This window comes from Athene noctua, chromosome 15 (assembly GCF_965140245.1).
Source record: "Athene noctua chromosome 15, bAthNoc1.hap1.1, whole genome shotgun sequence".
Classification (NCBI taxonomy): Eukaryota; Metazoa; Chordata; class Aves; order Strigiformes; family Strigidae; genus Athene; species Athene noctua.
The window spans coordinates 14,486,494-14,505,425 of NC_134051.1; the positions used below are offsets into that span (position 1 = coordinate 14,486,494).

An 18,932-nucleotide genomic window follows, 5' to 3' on the forward strand; every position below is an offset into this window, starting at 1 on the left:
GCCCCACACCCCACGGTATCACTTGCTTGCCCTGGGAGTGCACCGTTAAGGTGAAAAGTCAGTGTTGAATGATTGTCTTGTAGAAAGATTTGAAGAGCCAAGATGATTTTTTGCTAGTTTCTGCTTTTAAAAATTCTGCATCAGGTGTTTGTTATTTCACAGATATCTTTTCAAATCTGATGCCATAAAAGTGAAACAGTTTTTATGAGTAGATGTTCTTCAGGCTGAAGGATTTAAAATAAGAAGTAGGGGTGTGGAAAATATGTATAATGATAGCATTTTTAGGCCAAAGGGAAGGGAAAATGCACCTGCTAGAGTTACTTGTTGACATGTAGTAACTACTTAAATTTATGTATAGTTTATTTAAGTACATGAAATGCAGACTAGCCTGCTGTTCCCTCGTGGCCAATGCCAGATAATTAGAGGGGATCCATTTCCCCAGAATCTTCCAGGTTGACACTGAAGTTGGTGACTCACGTAGATAAATGGGATATGCTGGAGAGAATGGCAAATCAGAAGCTGTGGGAGAAAATACCCCTAAAGCTGCTGGGAGGAATGAGATGTGTAACTGTAATGCAAAAAGGACCCTATCAAAATACTTGGGGTTTAGATATTTAAAACAAGGAGCGAGGAAAGATGTGGAAATAATCCCTGGTTTTCCTGCTTACTTCTGCTAGATGAGTGTCTCTAAAACAAGACCTGGGGCCAGGGTGGTTGGGAAGGTTCCTCAACATAACTTCTTCAAATGCCAGTGTGCAGCTTTGTTTACTGATGACACTTAATGAGTAATGAATGTGCCCGTCGGGCAAAGATAAAGTACTGCTGCTGCCTGCAGCAGTGCTGGGAGGAGTGGGGGAAGGGAGAAGGAAGGGGGAAGAGGGAGGGAGGGAGGGAGGGAGGGAGTCCTCGGCAGTAGTTTGCCTTAGCTATCAGCGAATGCTGCTCCTTCAGCAACTGCTGGATTTATTTTTAACTGCCTGACTCATTCTTTGTCAGATGATTGACCATCAAGCTGCATACTGGAAAACGAATGTGCAGAGGAAGCGAGCATAACGAAAGGAAAAGGGGGAGTGGTTGTCCGGGGAAAGAGGTGGGGTTTGGGAGTTGTGCTTCACATGCTCTGTGCCTGCTGTCGGAGTGAGTTACAGGCTCCGGAGCAGGCTGAGCGTGCTGCGGGTCAACCTGGAAAGTGAAGGATGATGGCTGCTTTCGGCTGCACAGAGGCGCAATTGCTCATTTGTTAGGAGAAAGGACCTGGAAGCAGCGTTCGGGACAGCAGTGTACTGCTTGGTGACAAATTAATATTTTTTTTTCCTATGCTGGATGTTGCCAATCTAAAGGATTCTCATCATGATCGATAGCTCCAAGAAGCAGCAGCAGGGCTTTTCCGAGATTTTACCTGCAGGAGATGTTAAGCCACTGAAGGAGAAGGAATGCCTTGAGGTGAACAGCCAGAAAAGTCTCAAGGAAGGTCAGTCACTGGCTGGTTGGGGGACAGAAAATGCAGAAGTACTGGGCAGATCTCAGTTCACCAGAATTTGTGATGTAATGATGTATGTCAGGAAGAATTTCTGTACATTAAATGACGTGTTGTTTTCCCTCTTACAAAAAATAAATCCAATAGCTAAATTTAGAATTCACTAGAGACTATCAAAATAATGATAATAGCTTGATAGAAATTGTAGTATGAAGAAAAATGAGTGATTAAGTACCCTTTTCAGAGGAGCATTTAGTGCTGAATTCATGAGTACTCTGAAATTGTCCTGTAAATTTTGCACAACATGCTTCAGAATGTCACTATTGAAATAAATATGATTAAACAAATGCCATTAAATATGACACTATTAAAAATAAACCCCCACAAACCTTTAGTTTTACACATGTGTTACTACCTCATTTTCAGCAGTGCTTTTCTCAGCTGTCTTTCTCTAGAATTCCCTTCTCCCCTCATACTTAAGATTAGAGTTGACTCTGCTTTCCAGATGTATGTATGCTTTTCAAATTACGTCTCCTTAAATTACTGGGTTTAGACTGCGTTAAATTGATACAACGCACAAGCATTAGTTTGTAAAACAGCAATAGTCTGAGGATATTTGGAGTGTTATTTAAAGCTGACAAATGGTACTATACCAGGTTCATTTACAGTAGTATTTGTTAGGCTGTGGCAGTAACACTTCTGAGACACGGAAGTTGCCTTACTCCTTCTAGCTGGAGGTATTTTTCTAGCTGGCCTGTGTTAAGGAGGAGAAGGAAGAGACCTCTCGAGGTCAGCAGCCAGCCCTGCACAGAACAGTGTATGGACTGGTGTGTGTTAACATACCAGTCTCTTTACAGTTCAGGACTCAAACTCCAACTTCTTCATCATTCAGAAACAAACTGTATTTGTAGTAGACGAAATTCCTTCTTTCCTTTTGCAGCACTCTGCATTGGCTTTTACTTCAGATATCTTTGCATTGTCTGGTGATTCAGAAACTTCTTCCTTGGTGGTGTGGCAAGACTGAAGGTTTTCCCCTTTCTACATGAGATCATGCCTTTCTCAGAGTTTAAATGTTTGGTTTGGGGTATTGTTTGTTTTTAAATTTGGATCATTTAAACATTATTAAATGTTTAAAATAGCAAAAAGATAGCCCATATTCAGTATTGAATTCAGTAACTGAATTCAGTAGAACCCCCTCTACTTAGCTCTAAGTTAGAGGTAGAGAAAACACTGGCTTTTATATAATGTAGTGATACCAAAGGTTTCTGATTGATTGGGAAGACAGACAGTAAGAAGTTGAGGGTTGATGCATGTGGCTGTGGTGGAGAGAGTAACAGTTCTGCTTCCTTTACAGCAGGAAAATACTGATTGAAAGACAGTGATTGAAGAGAAGTGGCCAACAGTGGCTCCTTTTTCATGGTGTTTACCTTGCAACTCCAAACAGGCTCAGTTAAACCTGCAGCCGCTACCTCTGAAGCTCTGTGGGGCCACAGGAACAAAGAAAGAAGGCAAGGAAGTTGAGAGGGACAGAGGAGTAAGCATACTGTTGTGGGAAATACTGTAGGGAAAAAACCCATAACTAATCTAAGCTACCAAGAAATAAAGGGGAGAGAGAGGTGGGTAGTGTAGGTGGGCTAATAAGTAACCATGGTAATCATTATCTTCAGTCTTCTTTGAATGTGTCAGTTGTGTAGAAAGTAGATGAAAGAATGTACTTTACAATAATGATGGTCTGTCAGAGTAGCAAAACCCCTGCAATTATGGGACACTCTTCCAGTCTAAATTCATGAATATTTTAGAGTTTAAATTATTCAGCACCTAATAGAAGTTATAATTGTTTTCCACAATCACTATCTTTGCTTCCTTTTCTCTGTTTTAGTACCTCCATTTTCACTTTTCTCCAGTGAATATTGCTTATCCTTTTATCTCTCCTAAGTCGGGCAACCTAATAATTAAAATAATGAACCTCTTTTAATTTAGGAGTATGAATGACTACTGGATCTCCTCTTCCAGCATTTCATCTTTCTAAAGCTTAGAAAAACTAAGCATTTTCTTTCTTGTAGTATGGAGAATGAATCATTGAAAACGTTGCAAATCTGCTTGATTTGCATCTTAGACTAAAGCAGAGCTTTACCTTTTCAATTTATAATGTTACAAAATATATAGTTCAGGTATTTTGTAGATTTTTTTAAAAAATCTATTGCTGTTGTTAATTTCATCCTAGTTAAATAACACTGTAAATAACACTAAAACACATCTTATTTTACAGAATAGTATATTTTAAATTAGCTTGTGGCATTCTGCCTCTCTTTTTTTTCTTTTTTTCCCCCCTTTAATTCAAATAATGATGCAGTTGCTTTTGCCACATGAATCATCAACCCTTTTTTGTTAGGACACAGAAATACTTAGAAATACCATCTGTGAACGGTTAAAATTGCAAAAATTAAAAATGCAATCCTATTGGCAAACCCGGATGAAGTACATAGAGGTCAGGTAATTCAGCAGGTGCTACAGCCTTTGCTTCATAATCTGTTTTGCACAGGTTTGATAAATCTAAAATTCCTGAGATAGTACGGTGTGCTTATTTCAGCAGTGCGTACCTTATGAGAATTGTTAGGTGTGGTTTGTTTTTTACTTAATATTTCTTTATAAGAAAGGAGACTTTTGATGGAAGCACAAAACCCAACACTGTCTTCAGCAAATTAATATTAAGGGCATTGGAAGGTTAGATTACAAGGATGATTTTTTTTCTTTGCTTAGGCTAATGAATACTCTTAAAAGATACACATTATAGCATCCTGTAGCACGGGAGGATATCCTCTTAATTACCCTACTTTCTTGTAAACAGCTTGTAAGTTATTGTTATATATTGTCTGTTCTGTGAAAACAGTTCTTAATTTTATCTGTTTTATCAAAATTACCTTTTGCATGAGCAAAGAATAAAAGTACTTTTTGGCTCTGAAGCTAACCATACAGTGCCAACTGAAGAGCTTTCTCAGAAATTTCTGTAGCATTGACTTCTAATGTCGAGTAAGTGGCCAAAACATTTAGGAAATCCAAGTGAAAAGCCTTAAATCAAATCAGGATATCATTGTGTATACAGTTAGTAAGAAAGAGTATCATCAACTATGCGTATATTAGCAATATATTTAGGCTGCAGATTAGAAGGTTTCTAACTGAGGAGTGAAGTGAATTTAGGAAGTCTTGCCTTGTACCCTTCGTTGTTTTAATATAAAGACTGCTGAGCTGCTGCAAGAGTGTGTGACCATGCAGAACTCTTGAAGACCCAGTACTAAATCGGTGAAACAAATCAGTGTGGTGCTATCTCAGGTGGAATTTAAAAGGAGATTGGATCCCAGTTTGTTTGCACCATATTTTTCTTATATTAATCTGAGCTTCTAAGTTACCACTTGCCTGCAGGTTACTGTAAGGAAAAAACCTAACCAGGAAGGAAATACTCACCTTGAAACATAATTTACTTCCTGAGTTTGTATTGCTTTTTAACTTTGCTGTTTTGTAAGGAACTAGAAACTGGCAAGTGCGTGAAACAGGATATGGGGTGGAATGAGTGAAGCACAAGGATTTCTCAGGTGCTCACTGGAAATGCCTTCATGCTGTCTGGTTAATGGACTACCGGATTTAGTCAGGAAATCTTCCCTTCCTCCTTTGCAATTAAATCAATATTGCATGAGAATTGTTTATTTATCAGATTTCCTGCTATTGCGGGCATGTTGAGCATTGGTGATACTCTTGACCTCTACTGCTCTCCTGCAGCGGCAGTTTGGACTTATTCTACTGTTGGCTTGGTGGTTTTGGTTATGTTTGTGTTTTTGGGGTTTTTTTTTAAAGAAAGCTTTAAGTTCTGTTATATAGTGTTTAGAGGGTGCTTTTAGCTAATAAAGGAAGCACTAGAAATTAGTGAGGCTGTGTTAAAATTCTTAACTTTATGTAACTTAAGCGACAGTGGGATAATTGTATGTTTTACAAGTAAGTCAGCACTTATTCTGCAAAATGTTCTTCTTCAGTGTAGCACTTAAGTGAATAATACATGGTAATCCCATTATAATAAATACATGCTTAAATACTTTGATAAACCAAGGCTACAATAATTAATTTGATTTTGTATGTAATCTGTATACAAATAGAGGATACAGTGGCTAACCAAGAGTTCTAAGGAAACTTGCTATGGCAACTACAAGATTTTGTTAAGGTTTTTTAAAAAGTTAGGATTAAGACTGATGTTGCCAGAAGTAGGTGTAGTCTCATCCAGCTCTACCCTGCTTACTGCCAGCCTCTTTCTTGTGTTAGCATTAGTAATGATGCAACCCTGAAGTGAGTAGGATTGGTGAACAGGTATTAATGAAGACTGTTTATTTCAGTAGTTTTCAGCCAGATCAGAGCACTGACCTGACAGGCTGCATCTTTGCCAGTGCTGATGCAACAGAAGCAGCTGGGGTTGGAAGGAGGAAGAGACCATTGTCTTTTCATCAGTAATCGTGCCTTAGATCAAATTAAGTTATGAAACTACACTGACACCACGGTCTGTTTTGTTGCTATACTGGAGGTTTGTTCTTTCACAAAGGATCCAACAAAACATGCATGTACCTTAGCCTTTTTAATTCAAAGTCCTTCTTAATGCAGCAACTTTGCTGTCACTGTAAGCAATCTGACTCACCCACCGAGCAAGCATCTGCAGAAATGTGATGTTGTTGTCTACATAGCAGAGCTGACACAATGCCACTGCTTACATCCCAGTTTGCAATCAGGCATCTTAGTGTAAATCCACCTTCCTCAGTGTTTTGAATTAATGTGTAATCTCATGAGTTGGAGGATCTGCTTGGGTATGCATTTTGTTTGCTGGCTTTACTGTGCCTAGGAAAAGCATGGAAAATGGAGGTAATACCTTCTCGAGAAGGCTTGGCTGGAAATCGTCTGTCATCATTCAGTGTAATATGCTCCAAATTATCACAAAGCAAGTCTGTTGTAGATGTGGAATTCAAACCCAAGTTTCACAACTCCCTTGACAGAATGCTTCTTGGCTGATAGTAGATGAGGAAATGCAAATTATTTTTTAAAAAATCAGCAGACTGTACTAAGCTGAGGAATACTTGCAGATTTAGAAAATGTAAGTATTGTTAATATACTTAAGGTATGCAATTTTACAGAATGCTTGAAATGTAAGCTTTAGTTTATTCAGACTTTCTACCCAAGATGGTAGTGATTCTTCTCATTTTAAAGATGTAAACAGATTTGTGAAAAGTATAGATTTTGCTTTTTCCATGTACACGTGTATATATATATTCATCCCAGCAGACATTCTGGTAATTTGTTTGGAGACTCGTGTATATTCTGGCTTGTTTCTAAGCAACATGTTCCATAGCAATAGGGTACAATACATATTGTCCTATATCCTAGTCATTTAAGCTTCTCAACTGATGATATTGTTATGCTTTATATTTTTGTTTTAAATGAGAATTTTACATTTAGCTATCTTTCCCATCTAGCATTTCGTTTTCTACTTTGAGTACGATGATGTTACTTCTGGAAGCAGTTATGTGTACATCATTACTGGCTTACAGACAAAAGCTTGGAATCACAGTGGTATAATTTAAAAGCTTTGGAGGTCCTGCAGGGTTTCCTTTCAGAATTCTGAAAAGATTGTCTGAAATGGCCCTCAGTAGTCTCCACTCACATTTATCCAGAATATTTCTAAGCTGAAATGAAAGTATGACTGAATAATTGCTTAAAATGAGTATGCCTCAGAGGCTGCTTCACTTTTCTTAATTATTTTGGATATAGTCTTAGCAGAAAAATCGCATATACAATAATGGAAAAAATAACATTTAAAATATATTAAAATAAGGATTTATTTGGTAAAAATAAGTAAAATGTTTTCTTTTTTAAATGATACCCTGGCATCCATGAAACTTTTGAAGACTGAACCCAATATAACATACTCATGTTTAGATGATGTCTGATTTCTTTAAGTATGAATTACTTTTGTTTTAAAATTGAGAGTATTTAACATTCTGTATCACCATCTTCAGGCTGATGGGAGGTGAGTACCACAATTTTAAATGCATTTTATCCTTAAAATGCTGTACAACTTATTTAGAATCACTTCCAACAAATTGCAGGTATTTTCATGGCTTTTCCCTTTCCTTCCTTCCTTCTTTGACATGCCATATAAATGAAGAGAACGCTGTGTTACCAAATTTCTGACTCTGGACACATGTGGAATGAGTAATGCCAGGTGCAAACCAGCTACCATATTCCATAACCTTCCTGAAATGTGTACCTTGTGTATCACCTGCTCTTTCTTTAACTTATTATAGAGAACATTCAGTTTATTAAATTTTTAGTTTTATTCGCAGAACAAATATTAATTGAAAAGATTAACTGGTTTTGTGTCAGTGAAGCATTTAATGAATTCTAAATAGACTACAACACCCCATATAGAGTTGAGGGAGAAACAGTCACAGCTCAGGACAAAGCAAAACATCAGTCTCTGGAAAACTAACAGTGTAACTATGCTGTTTAGAAAATGCCATATAAACTTTTAAGTCCAAGCAGGTGGAGTTTGAGGGTGCAGGGGCAAGAGCTGAAAGAGGCACAGAGTTAAGGACTTGATACTCGATTTCTGCAATTCTGTAACTGTCACCCTGTGCTGCGTGGTTGGGCCAGAACTCTAATACAAAGCCGATCCCTGATCACTTGTATGGTCCACGTACCATCTGATAAAATACTCTCTTCTACTTTACTGCCACCCTGCTGTTCGCATACTTGTATTAATGTTATAGTCCCGATGCCAAACAGCTAGTAATAAACTGCTTTAGATTGAGGATGCAGTAGTTCTCCATCTGCAGCAGTGCTTCACTGCACCCAGAACTGCTGTTTTAACATCAATTGCTCTGTGTTTCAACCACAACATGTTGGAGACATTGGCTGCACAAAAGCTGTTTTAAGATGGCAGAAAGAGATGAAGGCTTTCTGTATAACAGCTTTTAATTTAAAGGAAACGGCCCTGTTTCCAGCACTGTCTGTTTCCATGGCAGCCAGCCCTAGCAGCCTGCGCTGGAGTTTCTATCGCTCTTGGAAATTTCCAAGGGAGTATGCAGGAATGTTGGACGTTACATTTTCACTTGCAGTTTAAAGGGCTTAAATCCACTGGATTTTAACTTTGGAAGAAACAGATGATTACATACACAACATTAAAAAAATCTTGATGCATTATTTTTCTTCTTGCGGTCATCTGAAAGAACTGTGTTCTGTCTGATGAACCCCTTCTCGATGGTCTGTTTCCTCTGTGTAATTCTTAAATGGCAACAACTATTTGCTGTTTCATAGTACCTTCTATAAAAAGATAGAATTAAAATTTTATTTTAAATTAATAGGATACGTAATCAACTGTGTTAGGTCTGGAATTACTAGTGCTGGACCTGTGCACGGTATGAGTTCTGGTTTTTTTCAAGACAAGAAGCAGTGGTGAAAGCTTGTCAATCAGTGTAGATAGCATTGTTCCTGCAGGACAACTATCAATTTATTTTTGGCCTCTTTACATTCCAGTCCTTGTGATTATATAGTGCTGCTTTAAGAAATCTTTTCCATAGGATGCAAATTACAGATCTGTAACAGAAATCACTTGCTCGACTTTGATAATAGCTGTTTGCTCTAAGTGATTTAATAAAACACTTTATTTTCACTTATTCCACCATCCAGATGTAGTAAGACCTGACTAGAATGCTCTCTGATTCTTACCTTTCAAAGGGTCTTAACCAGAACGTGATGTGTACTTGCCCAAGTGCCTATTTTTGCCAGCTTTCTTGCATTCAAACCAGTATAGCACTTCAGCAAGCTATTTGAAGACCTGCTCGTTTCGGTTATTCTTGATCTTTATGGTCCTTTAGGGTACAGTGTACTTGAACCTGAACAGCACACACTGGTTGAAAACAGAGGCCATTAGCTTTATAAAATTTACTGCTATGGAGAAATAAGTTCCAAAATAATAAAGTGCATTGGTTAACAGAAACCCTCTCCTTTTTGTACCATCATCTCCATTCCCCTTGATTCTCTGGTATGCCAGCACTGGAAGAAACTTTATAGGGGCCTCTGGCTCTCAGTTTTTTAGGTGGTGAAAAATCTGTATCTCCAGTGATGTTAGAAGACTTCTGCTGACTTTGAGAGTCAGATAGCCAGATGTTCTTACTGTGAGGCGGGGTTATGCTTTTTAGTTTTGTCATTAAGTATTCACTAAACTATCTAAGATTTAATGGTCTCTTGTTGACTGAAGAAAACACATGGAAATTTTGGAATCTCTTCACCTGGTGTTAAAGTGTTAATCTTAAAATCGTACACTGACTTGAAAATAAAAAAGAATACGCTCCCTCCCGTCCTCAGTCAAAACAGGAGTTTGACTGACCTCTCTGTGCATGGCTTTTACTCAGCAGCAGTTCAAAGACAATTTCTTAGAGTTGCAGTGGTGTGAAGGGGAATTCCTGCCAGATAATGTGAAGTGCAAAATATTTGTGCTGTCTTTTAGCAACTAGATTTGCTCAGTGGTGTTAACATAGCCCTTCTTTTGCACATACACTTCAAATATGAGGGACAGTATTACTGATGTTAATAGTGTATTAACATATCCAAACCTTTGTCAATTCTGAGCCTTTGTTTTGGAGATCATCTTCTACGATTTTAAATGTTATGCAGGTAACTGCCTGATTTAAAAAGTGTGAAAGTGAGAGGTAAACTATTGGGCAACAAGCTGAACGGATTCATCCTGATAAGACCAATCTGTTAAACATAGTGTTTGAGTAAGTACCATCCCATGGAGGACTTTGTTTTGTAGTACCTCGTGTCTTTTGAATTTTCCCTTCCCCAGATTTCACACTGGTTTGTCTGTAAATGGTTCTTTGTAATAAAGGGGCAGGGGGGACCACCAAACAAATCCCCCAAAACTAGAACAAATAGTACAGTACAATAACTTTGGCTAATGCCTCGGTGGTTTTTAGATTTTTTGGGGGGGAGCTGCATCCTTCTGTCTCATCCATCCTTAATAGATTTACCTCTTTGTGTGTTACTGACTGTTCTAGAAATCTCTTGATATGTGGATTTCTATATATATGATAAGTAAGGTCTGTATTAGATTCAGTTACGTCAGATTTAAACCAACCTTCATTCTATTCTGTAGAGAGTTTCTCACTGAAATAAATCAGCATTTCTTTGCCAAAAGTGCAGAGCTGTGCTCCATTCTCATATCGTTCATTCTTGTCTTTGAAGATAATTTAATCACATTTTCTTTATTGAAAACTTGTGATTTAGTTTCCATGACTCCCATCTTCCATACCTTCCTGGCTGTTCTTTGAGCTGCTTTTTGTGGGTCCCCATTTCCTTGTGAGCTTTTCACGAGCCTCATTCCAATTCCCTTCCTTTATATCCACTTCGGATTCATTTCCAGTATAAAGATACAAATCTGTCTGTAACTTGTTTCTGCTCAGTTGTAGGGCTCAGACTGTCTAACTGCAGTGACAATATAAAGGTCATTACTAGTGTGACCATCTGCTCTGACACGCAGACCTGTACGCCAAGTATCCTCTTTGACTAGATGTAGCTATGCAACTCATGTACAGGCCTTACCATTTCTTCCTTAGAAACATCTCTCCTTTTTACTTTTTGTCACTGTTGGGGCTCAAAGTGGTTTAGGTCCTTATGTCTTTTATTGACATATAAATACTAGTGTTTTCCTGATCTATTTGCTTTGGCAAAGCAGAAGTTTTTTTCAGCTTCTCAACTTTTTAAAATAATACATTGTTTTTTATTCACAACTACTTTCTATTTAGAAACTTTCTTTTCTTTAATAATGTATTCAACTGCTCAATATTTATTTTTTGTAAAAAATCAGACATCAAACTGGTTTTTTTTAACCTTCTTAATTTTGGAGTTGTTTGCAAAAGCGAATGATCTGGTTTTCATCCAGTTTTGTTTCTGTTGAACCTCCTTGCTCAAGTAAAAATCTTCAATGATTATATTCTTATACCATCTTTCTAACTATGAGTCATCTCTTCTTTAGTATTCCCCCTGCAGTGCTTCCCTATTAGTCATGCTACAAGCTGTCCTTTCTTTACTATGTAATATGTAAGTTCCTGATATTTACTTAATAAGTGAATAACTGCATGTTCTGTATCTTCTGTACCTCTCATTCTTTCAGTCCTCCCCCAGTTTTTATGACTTGTCCAGAAATACATGGGAGAACTTCAAAATCATCTCTTACTTGCTTTGTGATGCCCAATGTAGGTTAACAGATGATGGGTAGGCAAGTAGTGTTATAAGAGACAGTAGCTATTTGTTATATATATGTATTTGCTAAAAAATGCTAAATCTTCACACCTGAGTGCATGTGGTTTTGGTGAAGGTACATTCTTACAGTTATCCTCATCCTTCTGCTGTAGTCCTGTATATTCGCTTGCAAGACTACACATCGTAGGACATGGGTCAGTTTTTATTCATTCTGCAAAGCTTAAGCCAAATATCTGATCATAATTAAAGCCACAAATCATAGATATAATACGTTCATAAATTATGTAGCAGGGATTCCCATTGTCTATATTTGGAATTAGTGTTCATTAAAGAATTAGCTGAAACCAGATGGAAAATAAGAGTCAAGTTACCTACATTCTCAACACTATTTTTTGCTGAACAGATTTATTTTAGTCTCCCTCCCCTATTTCCTGGGTGAATACCGTCTATCATGGCCACGGCCAAGCAGCATTAATTTTCAGGAACTGAGAGAAATCACATCAGCCACAAACATAAGTGTAACATCCACTGGGGTATGTTTTGACAGTGTTGATGCTTCCATGATGCAGGGCTGTGTGCGAGTGATGTCAGAGGGAGGCACAGCCTTTCCCCCCTCCTGACAGAGGTCACACTGGATAGCACTAACAGGGAGCTGCTGGAACTGCATCGCACTCAGCGGGTCTGTATCAGCGAGTTCACAGTGTTCAGAGTGTCCTTGTCTTTGGAGACACACGGATGTTGCTGACACTTTTGTGTCACTAGCACTGTTTGTTGAAAGAGGGTTTGAACAGGACCTTGACACAGAAACTTCGGCATGCTGAGTTTTGAGGGAGTTTTTTGTTAGTGGGGTGGTTTGTTTGCTTGTTTTCAGGACAAATTTCAGCAGCTGAGTGTACCTCCGGCAGACTCTTTCTAAAATACACTTTAGGAGAGTACAGAGGAATGCGTATTAGAAGTGTTGGAGTAGTTACTGAGCTCACTTGCATTGACAAAGTGCAGCGTGAGGCCTTTCTGATTTTTCTTCCCTCAGACTTACCAGTGAAAATTTAAAATGCAATAATTGCTAAATGCTGAACTGGTGGGATGTGTTTAGACTGTCCAGTCCAACTGTATGACCTAACAGTGAGAGTTGTCTGTCTTGGTGTAATGAAATGACAAACAGAAGTCCGTTCCTTTGCATATGAAAGATGAAAAGCCTTGGTCTGAGAGTCATGTCAGTATCTAGATCTGGGAAAGCCAGATCTCTAATTAATAAATAATAAATTTCTGATAAAACTCTGCGCCTTTACCTGTAATTTTAACAGGTAAACTAATGCCTTAAAAACCCACTGTCAAGCTGTTTTTTCGCATTTGAGATTGCAGTGATGGTACTTTGGAATTCTAAAGTCTGATAAGTTGAACAAGCATCTGTTGTCTGTAGTAGGTTTCATAGAGTAGATTGTGTATGCACTTCTACAAAATCAGTTAGCTGTCCAGGTTGGTGAATTAGTGAGGGTGTTCAAACTGTTACCAACTCTGCAAAACAGTGTGATCACTCTCTAGTGACCAGCTCAGTTTGAAAGTTGTTTAACTTTCCCACTTCTGTTTACTGATGTTTGAAATCACCATACTAGCAAGGCTTAGGTAGCCACAGCTGAACCAGCTACACCTACAAAATGGGTTTTATGATAAAGCGTATTAAAAAAGAAAGTCTGAGTAAAAAGCATATTAGAAATCAGAAGTGTTATGTGCTACAAATGCCTATCGTATGTTGGTAGATGACTCACATCAGTGATAACATTCCTGTGCCTGTTGTAGTATTACCAGTATTCAGTTGTTGATCCACTGCATTCCAGGTGATGGAACTGAAAAAATAACTAATTCTGATTTACTTACTGTGTCTGATGACATATATCAGCTCTACCCTGGACATAATTGATGTTGGAGCAGGTCATTTTCTCAAAGACCTTGAGCCTGAAATTAAGAGGCATATGTTTAAAACTGACTTGTAACCAGGTAAAAGATTTGACAGATGCATTTGTAGTGTGTTTAGTGTTCCAAGGAAGCCAGTTTTTAGTATGGTATAAATTTGGACCTAATAGAGCTGTATAACATGGATGAGACTCCTGCCCACAGCAGGACATGCTTTTCAACCCTTCCCACAGCTTCCTAGTTGTGTAAAAGGAAGCATAGTCTGAGTGAAGAACAGAAGTCAAGTTTTAATCTACTCAAGACCAGAAATACTGGGTCTGAAATATGGTCTTGCCATGCTGTTTGTAAATTGTATCTCTCATCATTTGGATGGGTAAAACTTATTTAAGATTTTTAAAAGGACTGCCCATTCAGTTTTAAGACTCTGAGCTTTCTTGATTTTACAGTTGGAAGCAAGAGAGTCCAGAACAAGAGCGTATCAGTTTTCTGCTCTCCTGTAAACACCACACCAGTTAATGAACTTCTCAGTGCTTTGTGCTACTGCAGTAGGAAATTCGTAGAAGTAGCACCAGGAATAGAAGCTTAGTATCATAACATTATATCTCATGCTTAAAATGCATTTCTGTTGAAATGTGTATTTCTTGAAATTGTATAAAGCTTGTGGGTTTTTAAAGTTGGATGTACAGTTGCATAAATGTTTCTGGGCAGACTAAACCAATTGGACTTGGAAACCCACATGGTTTTCTGCAGAAAGATTTGAACTTTCTCTGCCCATGCTCTCAACTTGGTGGGAGTATGTAGCTATCTATGCTACACCATATGCCAAACCCAACCGAGGAAGTGCTGCTGAAAGGAGTGTGTAACAGCACCCTTTGAGTTGGTTCAGGACTTCAGGCAGCACAAGTTTGTATCCACTAGTAAAAGATACTGTCATAAGAGGTCACAGCTTCTATGGAGCTACATGAAATTAAGGAAGACCGAAAATAAATCATTCAACCTCTTGTAAAATAATTCTTCAGTTAACTTTTTGCAGTCATTTAATATTACTTGGAAAATACAATTCATTACTTAAAGCAGGTATTTTCAAGTTTCCAGGGGAACTCAATCCATTTTGAATGACTTTCCATCAATTTACATTTTACTGTTGTTACTTTTGCATTCTCCCATCTCTGTCCTTTGTGATTCTCCTGTAACAATATTTTGAAGTCTGAACAGAACTGCTGTGCCACAGCCCTGAAATGTTTGTATTTAAATTCTCAGTGTTTGTGTGACACAAGAAAATAATGTTCTTGTTTTCAGGACTTGCTATTCCCGGTCTTAATGCTTTAGCCAGAGGAGTATCCTTCCTGTACTGTAGAACAGGAAATAAGCTGGTTCCTTTTAATTTCTGAAAACAATGAACTTTGTCCTTAGCCTGATTTTTTAGAAATTACATTCATTTTGATGTTTTGGACAATGCATTAGTTTATTTTGCTTCCTTGTGAAATACAATGGGAACAGCATGTCAGAATCATACATCTATAATAAGCTATCAAGGCAGAATTTAAGAATGTAAACATTACTTTTTTTTTTTTTTCTTCTTGACGAAGCATCTTGACCATCTCTTGTTCAGAAGATGAAATTTCACATTAGGGTAATGGCTCCATATATCTAAGACATAATGAAGCACCATGATAAATTGACAGACTCAAGGGGAAGGGAACAGTGGAAGAAACAACTACTTTTTTCTTCTTTTTTTCTGGGAAAATTTACAAAAAAGCCCTAATCTTTGAAAGTACGAAGCCTTTATGTCTGTGCCCTCCCCCAGGTTTTGTGCAGTTCCGGGAATAGTATTTAGTCTGCGTCACATTGCTTAGACAGTAACAATAAGCTGAGAACCTTTGTATGTTTTATTAAGTCTAATGAAACATGTTACCTCTGAAACTCTAAATAGAGTTTTTCCAAATTGGACAGTATTGGATTTGTTTGGTCCTTGAAATAATTATGATAACACATTATCTCAATCAGGAAAACAACATTCCTGATGTTCAGAGAGAGGATGAGATCTGTTCCTCATTGTATCACTTTCTTGGTGTTTTTAAATAAACCAGGTAAAATCTGGCTTCTCTTCAGTTTCTTGTGTTTCAGCAAGATTTATTAAAATGTACAACAAGCCTTTATCTTAAAAAAAAAAAAAATCCTTAAGGGAAAACAGTCAAACACATGCAGGTTTTTTTGCTCTGCTCTTCTATGCTCTGCAAACACAATAACTATTTCAGCATAGTGCAGTCATGTAACATTGGTTTAAGACATGTAAGAAGACAATATAATCATTTTGTGCTGCAGTTTATGCTATAAACTCTTTATACCTCACCGCATTTTTTTGAATCTAAGAGTAGTGTTACAAGGGGGGAAAAAATATCCTAGATTTAGATGTATACTTAGTACCTCTTGTGAGGCCTAGCTGATAGGAAAAGTGAATGTGTGTGTGAAATGCAGTCCCTTTATCAGCTGTGACCAAAAAGCAGCAAACTCCTATATAACTAGGGATTGGAAGCAGTCACTCCAAACTCTTGTTAATAGCAGTTGATCCTTAATGATAGATGTCTTAGAGGTTACTGTCGGGTCTAAATACATATAGAAAAAATATTTTTAAAGTTGAAATACTTGATATCTTTTGAATGGGGTTTTTTTTTGTACTTTCAGAGGGATAGGATGCTTACATATGAATGAATGATTGTTTTCTTTTGTCAGTACTTCAGCTGAGGCTACAACAAAGACGGACACGAGAACAGCTGGTGGACCAGGGCATCATGCCACGTAAGAATTATGTTATTTCTAGTCGTTTGTATTATTACACTGTATTCATTATGAACTGAATAGATAAAATAATAAAGATAAGCATTTCTGTGAGAATCATTAAAAATAACTATTACTTGAAAAGACTTGTGGGATCCTTTTTGGTAATGTAAATGAGCATGAAGTAAATTCATCGTGCTTATCTAATGTTTCAGTTAAAATAGCTATTGTGATTAAAACTCAGGGATTTGCAGACATAGTCGGATTCTCCTTTTATTTTCTCTTTCTAAATTATGCCTCATCTTACTGACATAAATTGAATTATATATAAGTGGACATCAATAAAGACAGCGGTCTTTAAAGAGTAGGATGGCAAGGGTTGCTAAACAAAAGCAAAGGACACATAGACATAGAAGTTGTGACCTATGTGCCAACAGACATGTCTTCTGTGTCAGATCTTGCATGATGGTAGCTGTGATGTTACAGGACAGGAGGCAGTGGATCAGGCTGGGCGTTGTTCTCTGGGATTGTATGACCCAATGCAGAATCTTCTGTGCCTAGGCCTGCCTTTCTGCACATGAACACCTTTCCAAGAATATGGAAAGAGAGGCTTGGGATTTTGGGGGGCTTTTTAGAAAATTGGTTTGGGTTTAGAACATTTTTTTCCAGTTGTCAGAAGTTCCTGATCAAGTGGCAAACTGTCCAAATTGGTGTAAGACTTTTGTATTCTCTTCCAAAACAAAGATTATGTAGTGGTTAGATGCAGTCTTTGGAAGAGTTAAGATGCTGCTGATTCCCTTAGTGTGAAGTGTCTCACTGTGGCAGCAACATCACCAAGTTCATAACTGGAGATGTATTTATGATTTCAGGATTGTGTAATGCTGAGCTTCTGCCTCTTTGGCCTGGCTACCTACCATCCTTGACAGCTAGGCAAGAAGTTATTAGTTCTTCAGTAAACCCATTTTTATCTCTAACTCTGTTCTACCACTGGAATTTAATTGCAGATCATACTGCTTTGACAAGCAAATAATGTTTGTAAATTTGTACATACATTTGTATGTCTGAACTCACAGCACTTGTATTCTGAAAGTAATTGGCATGCTTTATGCAATTGCACTTTATTGCCAGAGTCCATTTTCTCCTTTATTGATTTCAATTTGTTGTGAGATGATGGTTGTTTCAGCAGCAGCTCTTATGACACCTAAAATCAATTTAAGAATCACAAGAGGGTCCTCCTGAATATGGATATTTAGGGGCCTGGAATTCAACTGCAGTTAACTCTTTCCTTAGAGATGTTTTGAGCTCCCAATGACGATGCTAATAGTTTAGTATAGCATCTTCTGACTTGTTCTGGAGATCAGCCTGGCTTCAGAAGGAGGAGTGCACAGAAAACACTGAGAACCCCTCAGTGGACAGCGGATAAGAGTGGGCTTAAGATAATAGGTTCAAGTTGCCAAGAGTGTTAACTGTGAGAAGCAATTTTTCTTAAAATAAACAAACAAAAACCACAGCCATTGAAAACATACCAAAAATATGTCAAGTTATTATAAATAGCCCAGAGTGCACTAGTGAATTCTAGCTTGAAAGCACAGTATCTTAAAGCTAATCTCTTCTTGAAGGTTTCTGAGTATGCAGCAGACTTCAGATTGCTTTGCTAAAGTATCTTCACCTTCCCAGGTCTGTAGTGTCGCTTATCTTCAGGAACAGAATGATCTGTTTCTTTTTGAGTGAAACATGGGAAAAAAACCTCTAAACTGTCAGAAGGTGTTAAAGATTTTGTTTTGCTGTATCTTATCTCTGCCACAGGTGTGGCAAATAAAATGGATTATGCCTGCTGCCATTTCACTTCCTTTCAACAATCCGATTGAGATGAAGCGTTCTACGACTCATATTAATTCTACCTGGGTAGTGTTTTTTACTCTTTTTGGCTATTTAGCAGCTAACCATCCTTCTGTTTTCTAATCTGAACATTTGGGGCTTCCTCAAATTTTTTTAAAAAATCAGCACAAATAGTTCCTAATGGATGGTCCAGTTCTCTCCAGTACCAGCAATTATGAAATACACACAGATAGTAAAATACAGTGGAATCAATGAAACGATATTTTGGCATTCTGAACCTTACCTCATAAAATTTCTCCTGTGGAACAGTTTTGGTAAATAGACCTCAGTGTACAGAGTGGAAAAGTTAATTGTTACATGGTAATGTCTGTTAAAATCAAGTATTCTAAGTATTCTGTATAGGAGCGTTGCTCATCTCTGTTAAATATAAGTGAATACAACTAGCATGACTCAAATGTAAGCCTGGTCAGATGCAACCACCACTGTGAGATACACACATACTGATTAGGATATTTCTTCTGGAAATCACTTCCTGTCAATTTAACTCTTACTCTCCCTTCACAGCTTTGAAAAGTCCAGCTGCATTCCATGAGCAGATAAAGAGCCTGGAAAGAGCCAGGGTAAGGCGCTTTGT

The 18,932-nt window shown here is 37.7% G+C and overlaps 1 protein-coding gene across 2 annotated transcripts in view; it reads left to right on the top strand.

Moving 5' to 3' along the window:
- The window catches only part of MRTFB (myocardin related transcription factor B), an 87,700-nt gene that overhangs the window by 36,322 nt on the left and 32,446 nt on the right, over window positions 1-18,932 (top strand). The window contains exons 2-4 of one of the 2 annotated variants that reach the window (XM_074919737.1): window positions 1,341-1,471; window positions 16,415-16,480; window positions 18,863-18,918. In XM_074919737.1, coding sequence (XP_074775838.1) covers window positions 1,351-1,471; window positions 16,415-16,480; window positions 18,863-18,918 — 243 coding nt within the window. In that variant the 5' untranslated portion in view covers window positions 1,341-1,350. The remainder of the gene's footprint in view (window positions 1-1,340; window positions 1,472-16,414; window positions 16,481-18,862; window positions 18,919-18,932) is intronic. The other variant, XM_074919736.1, reaches the window with a different exon arrangement.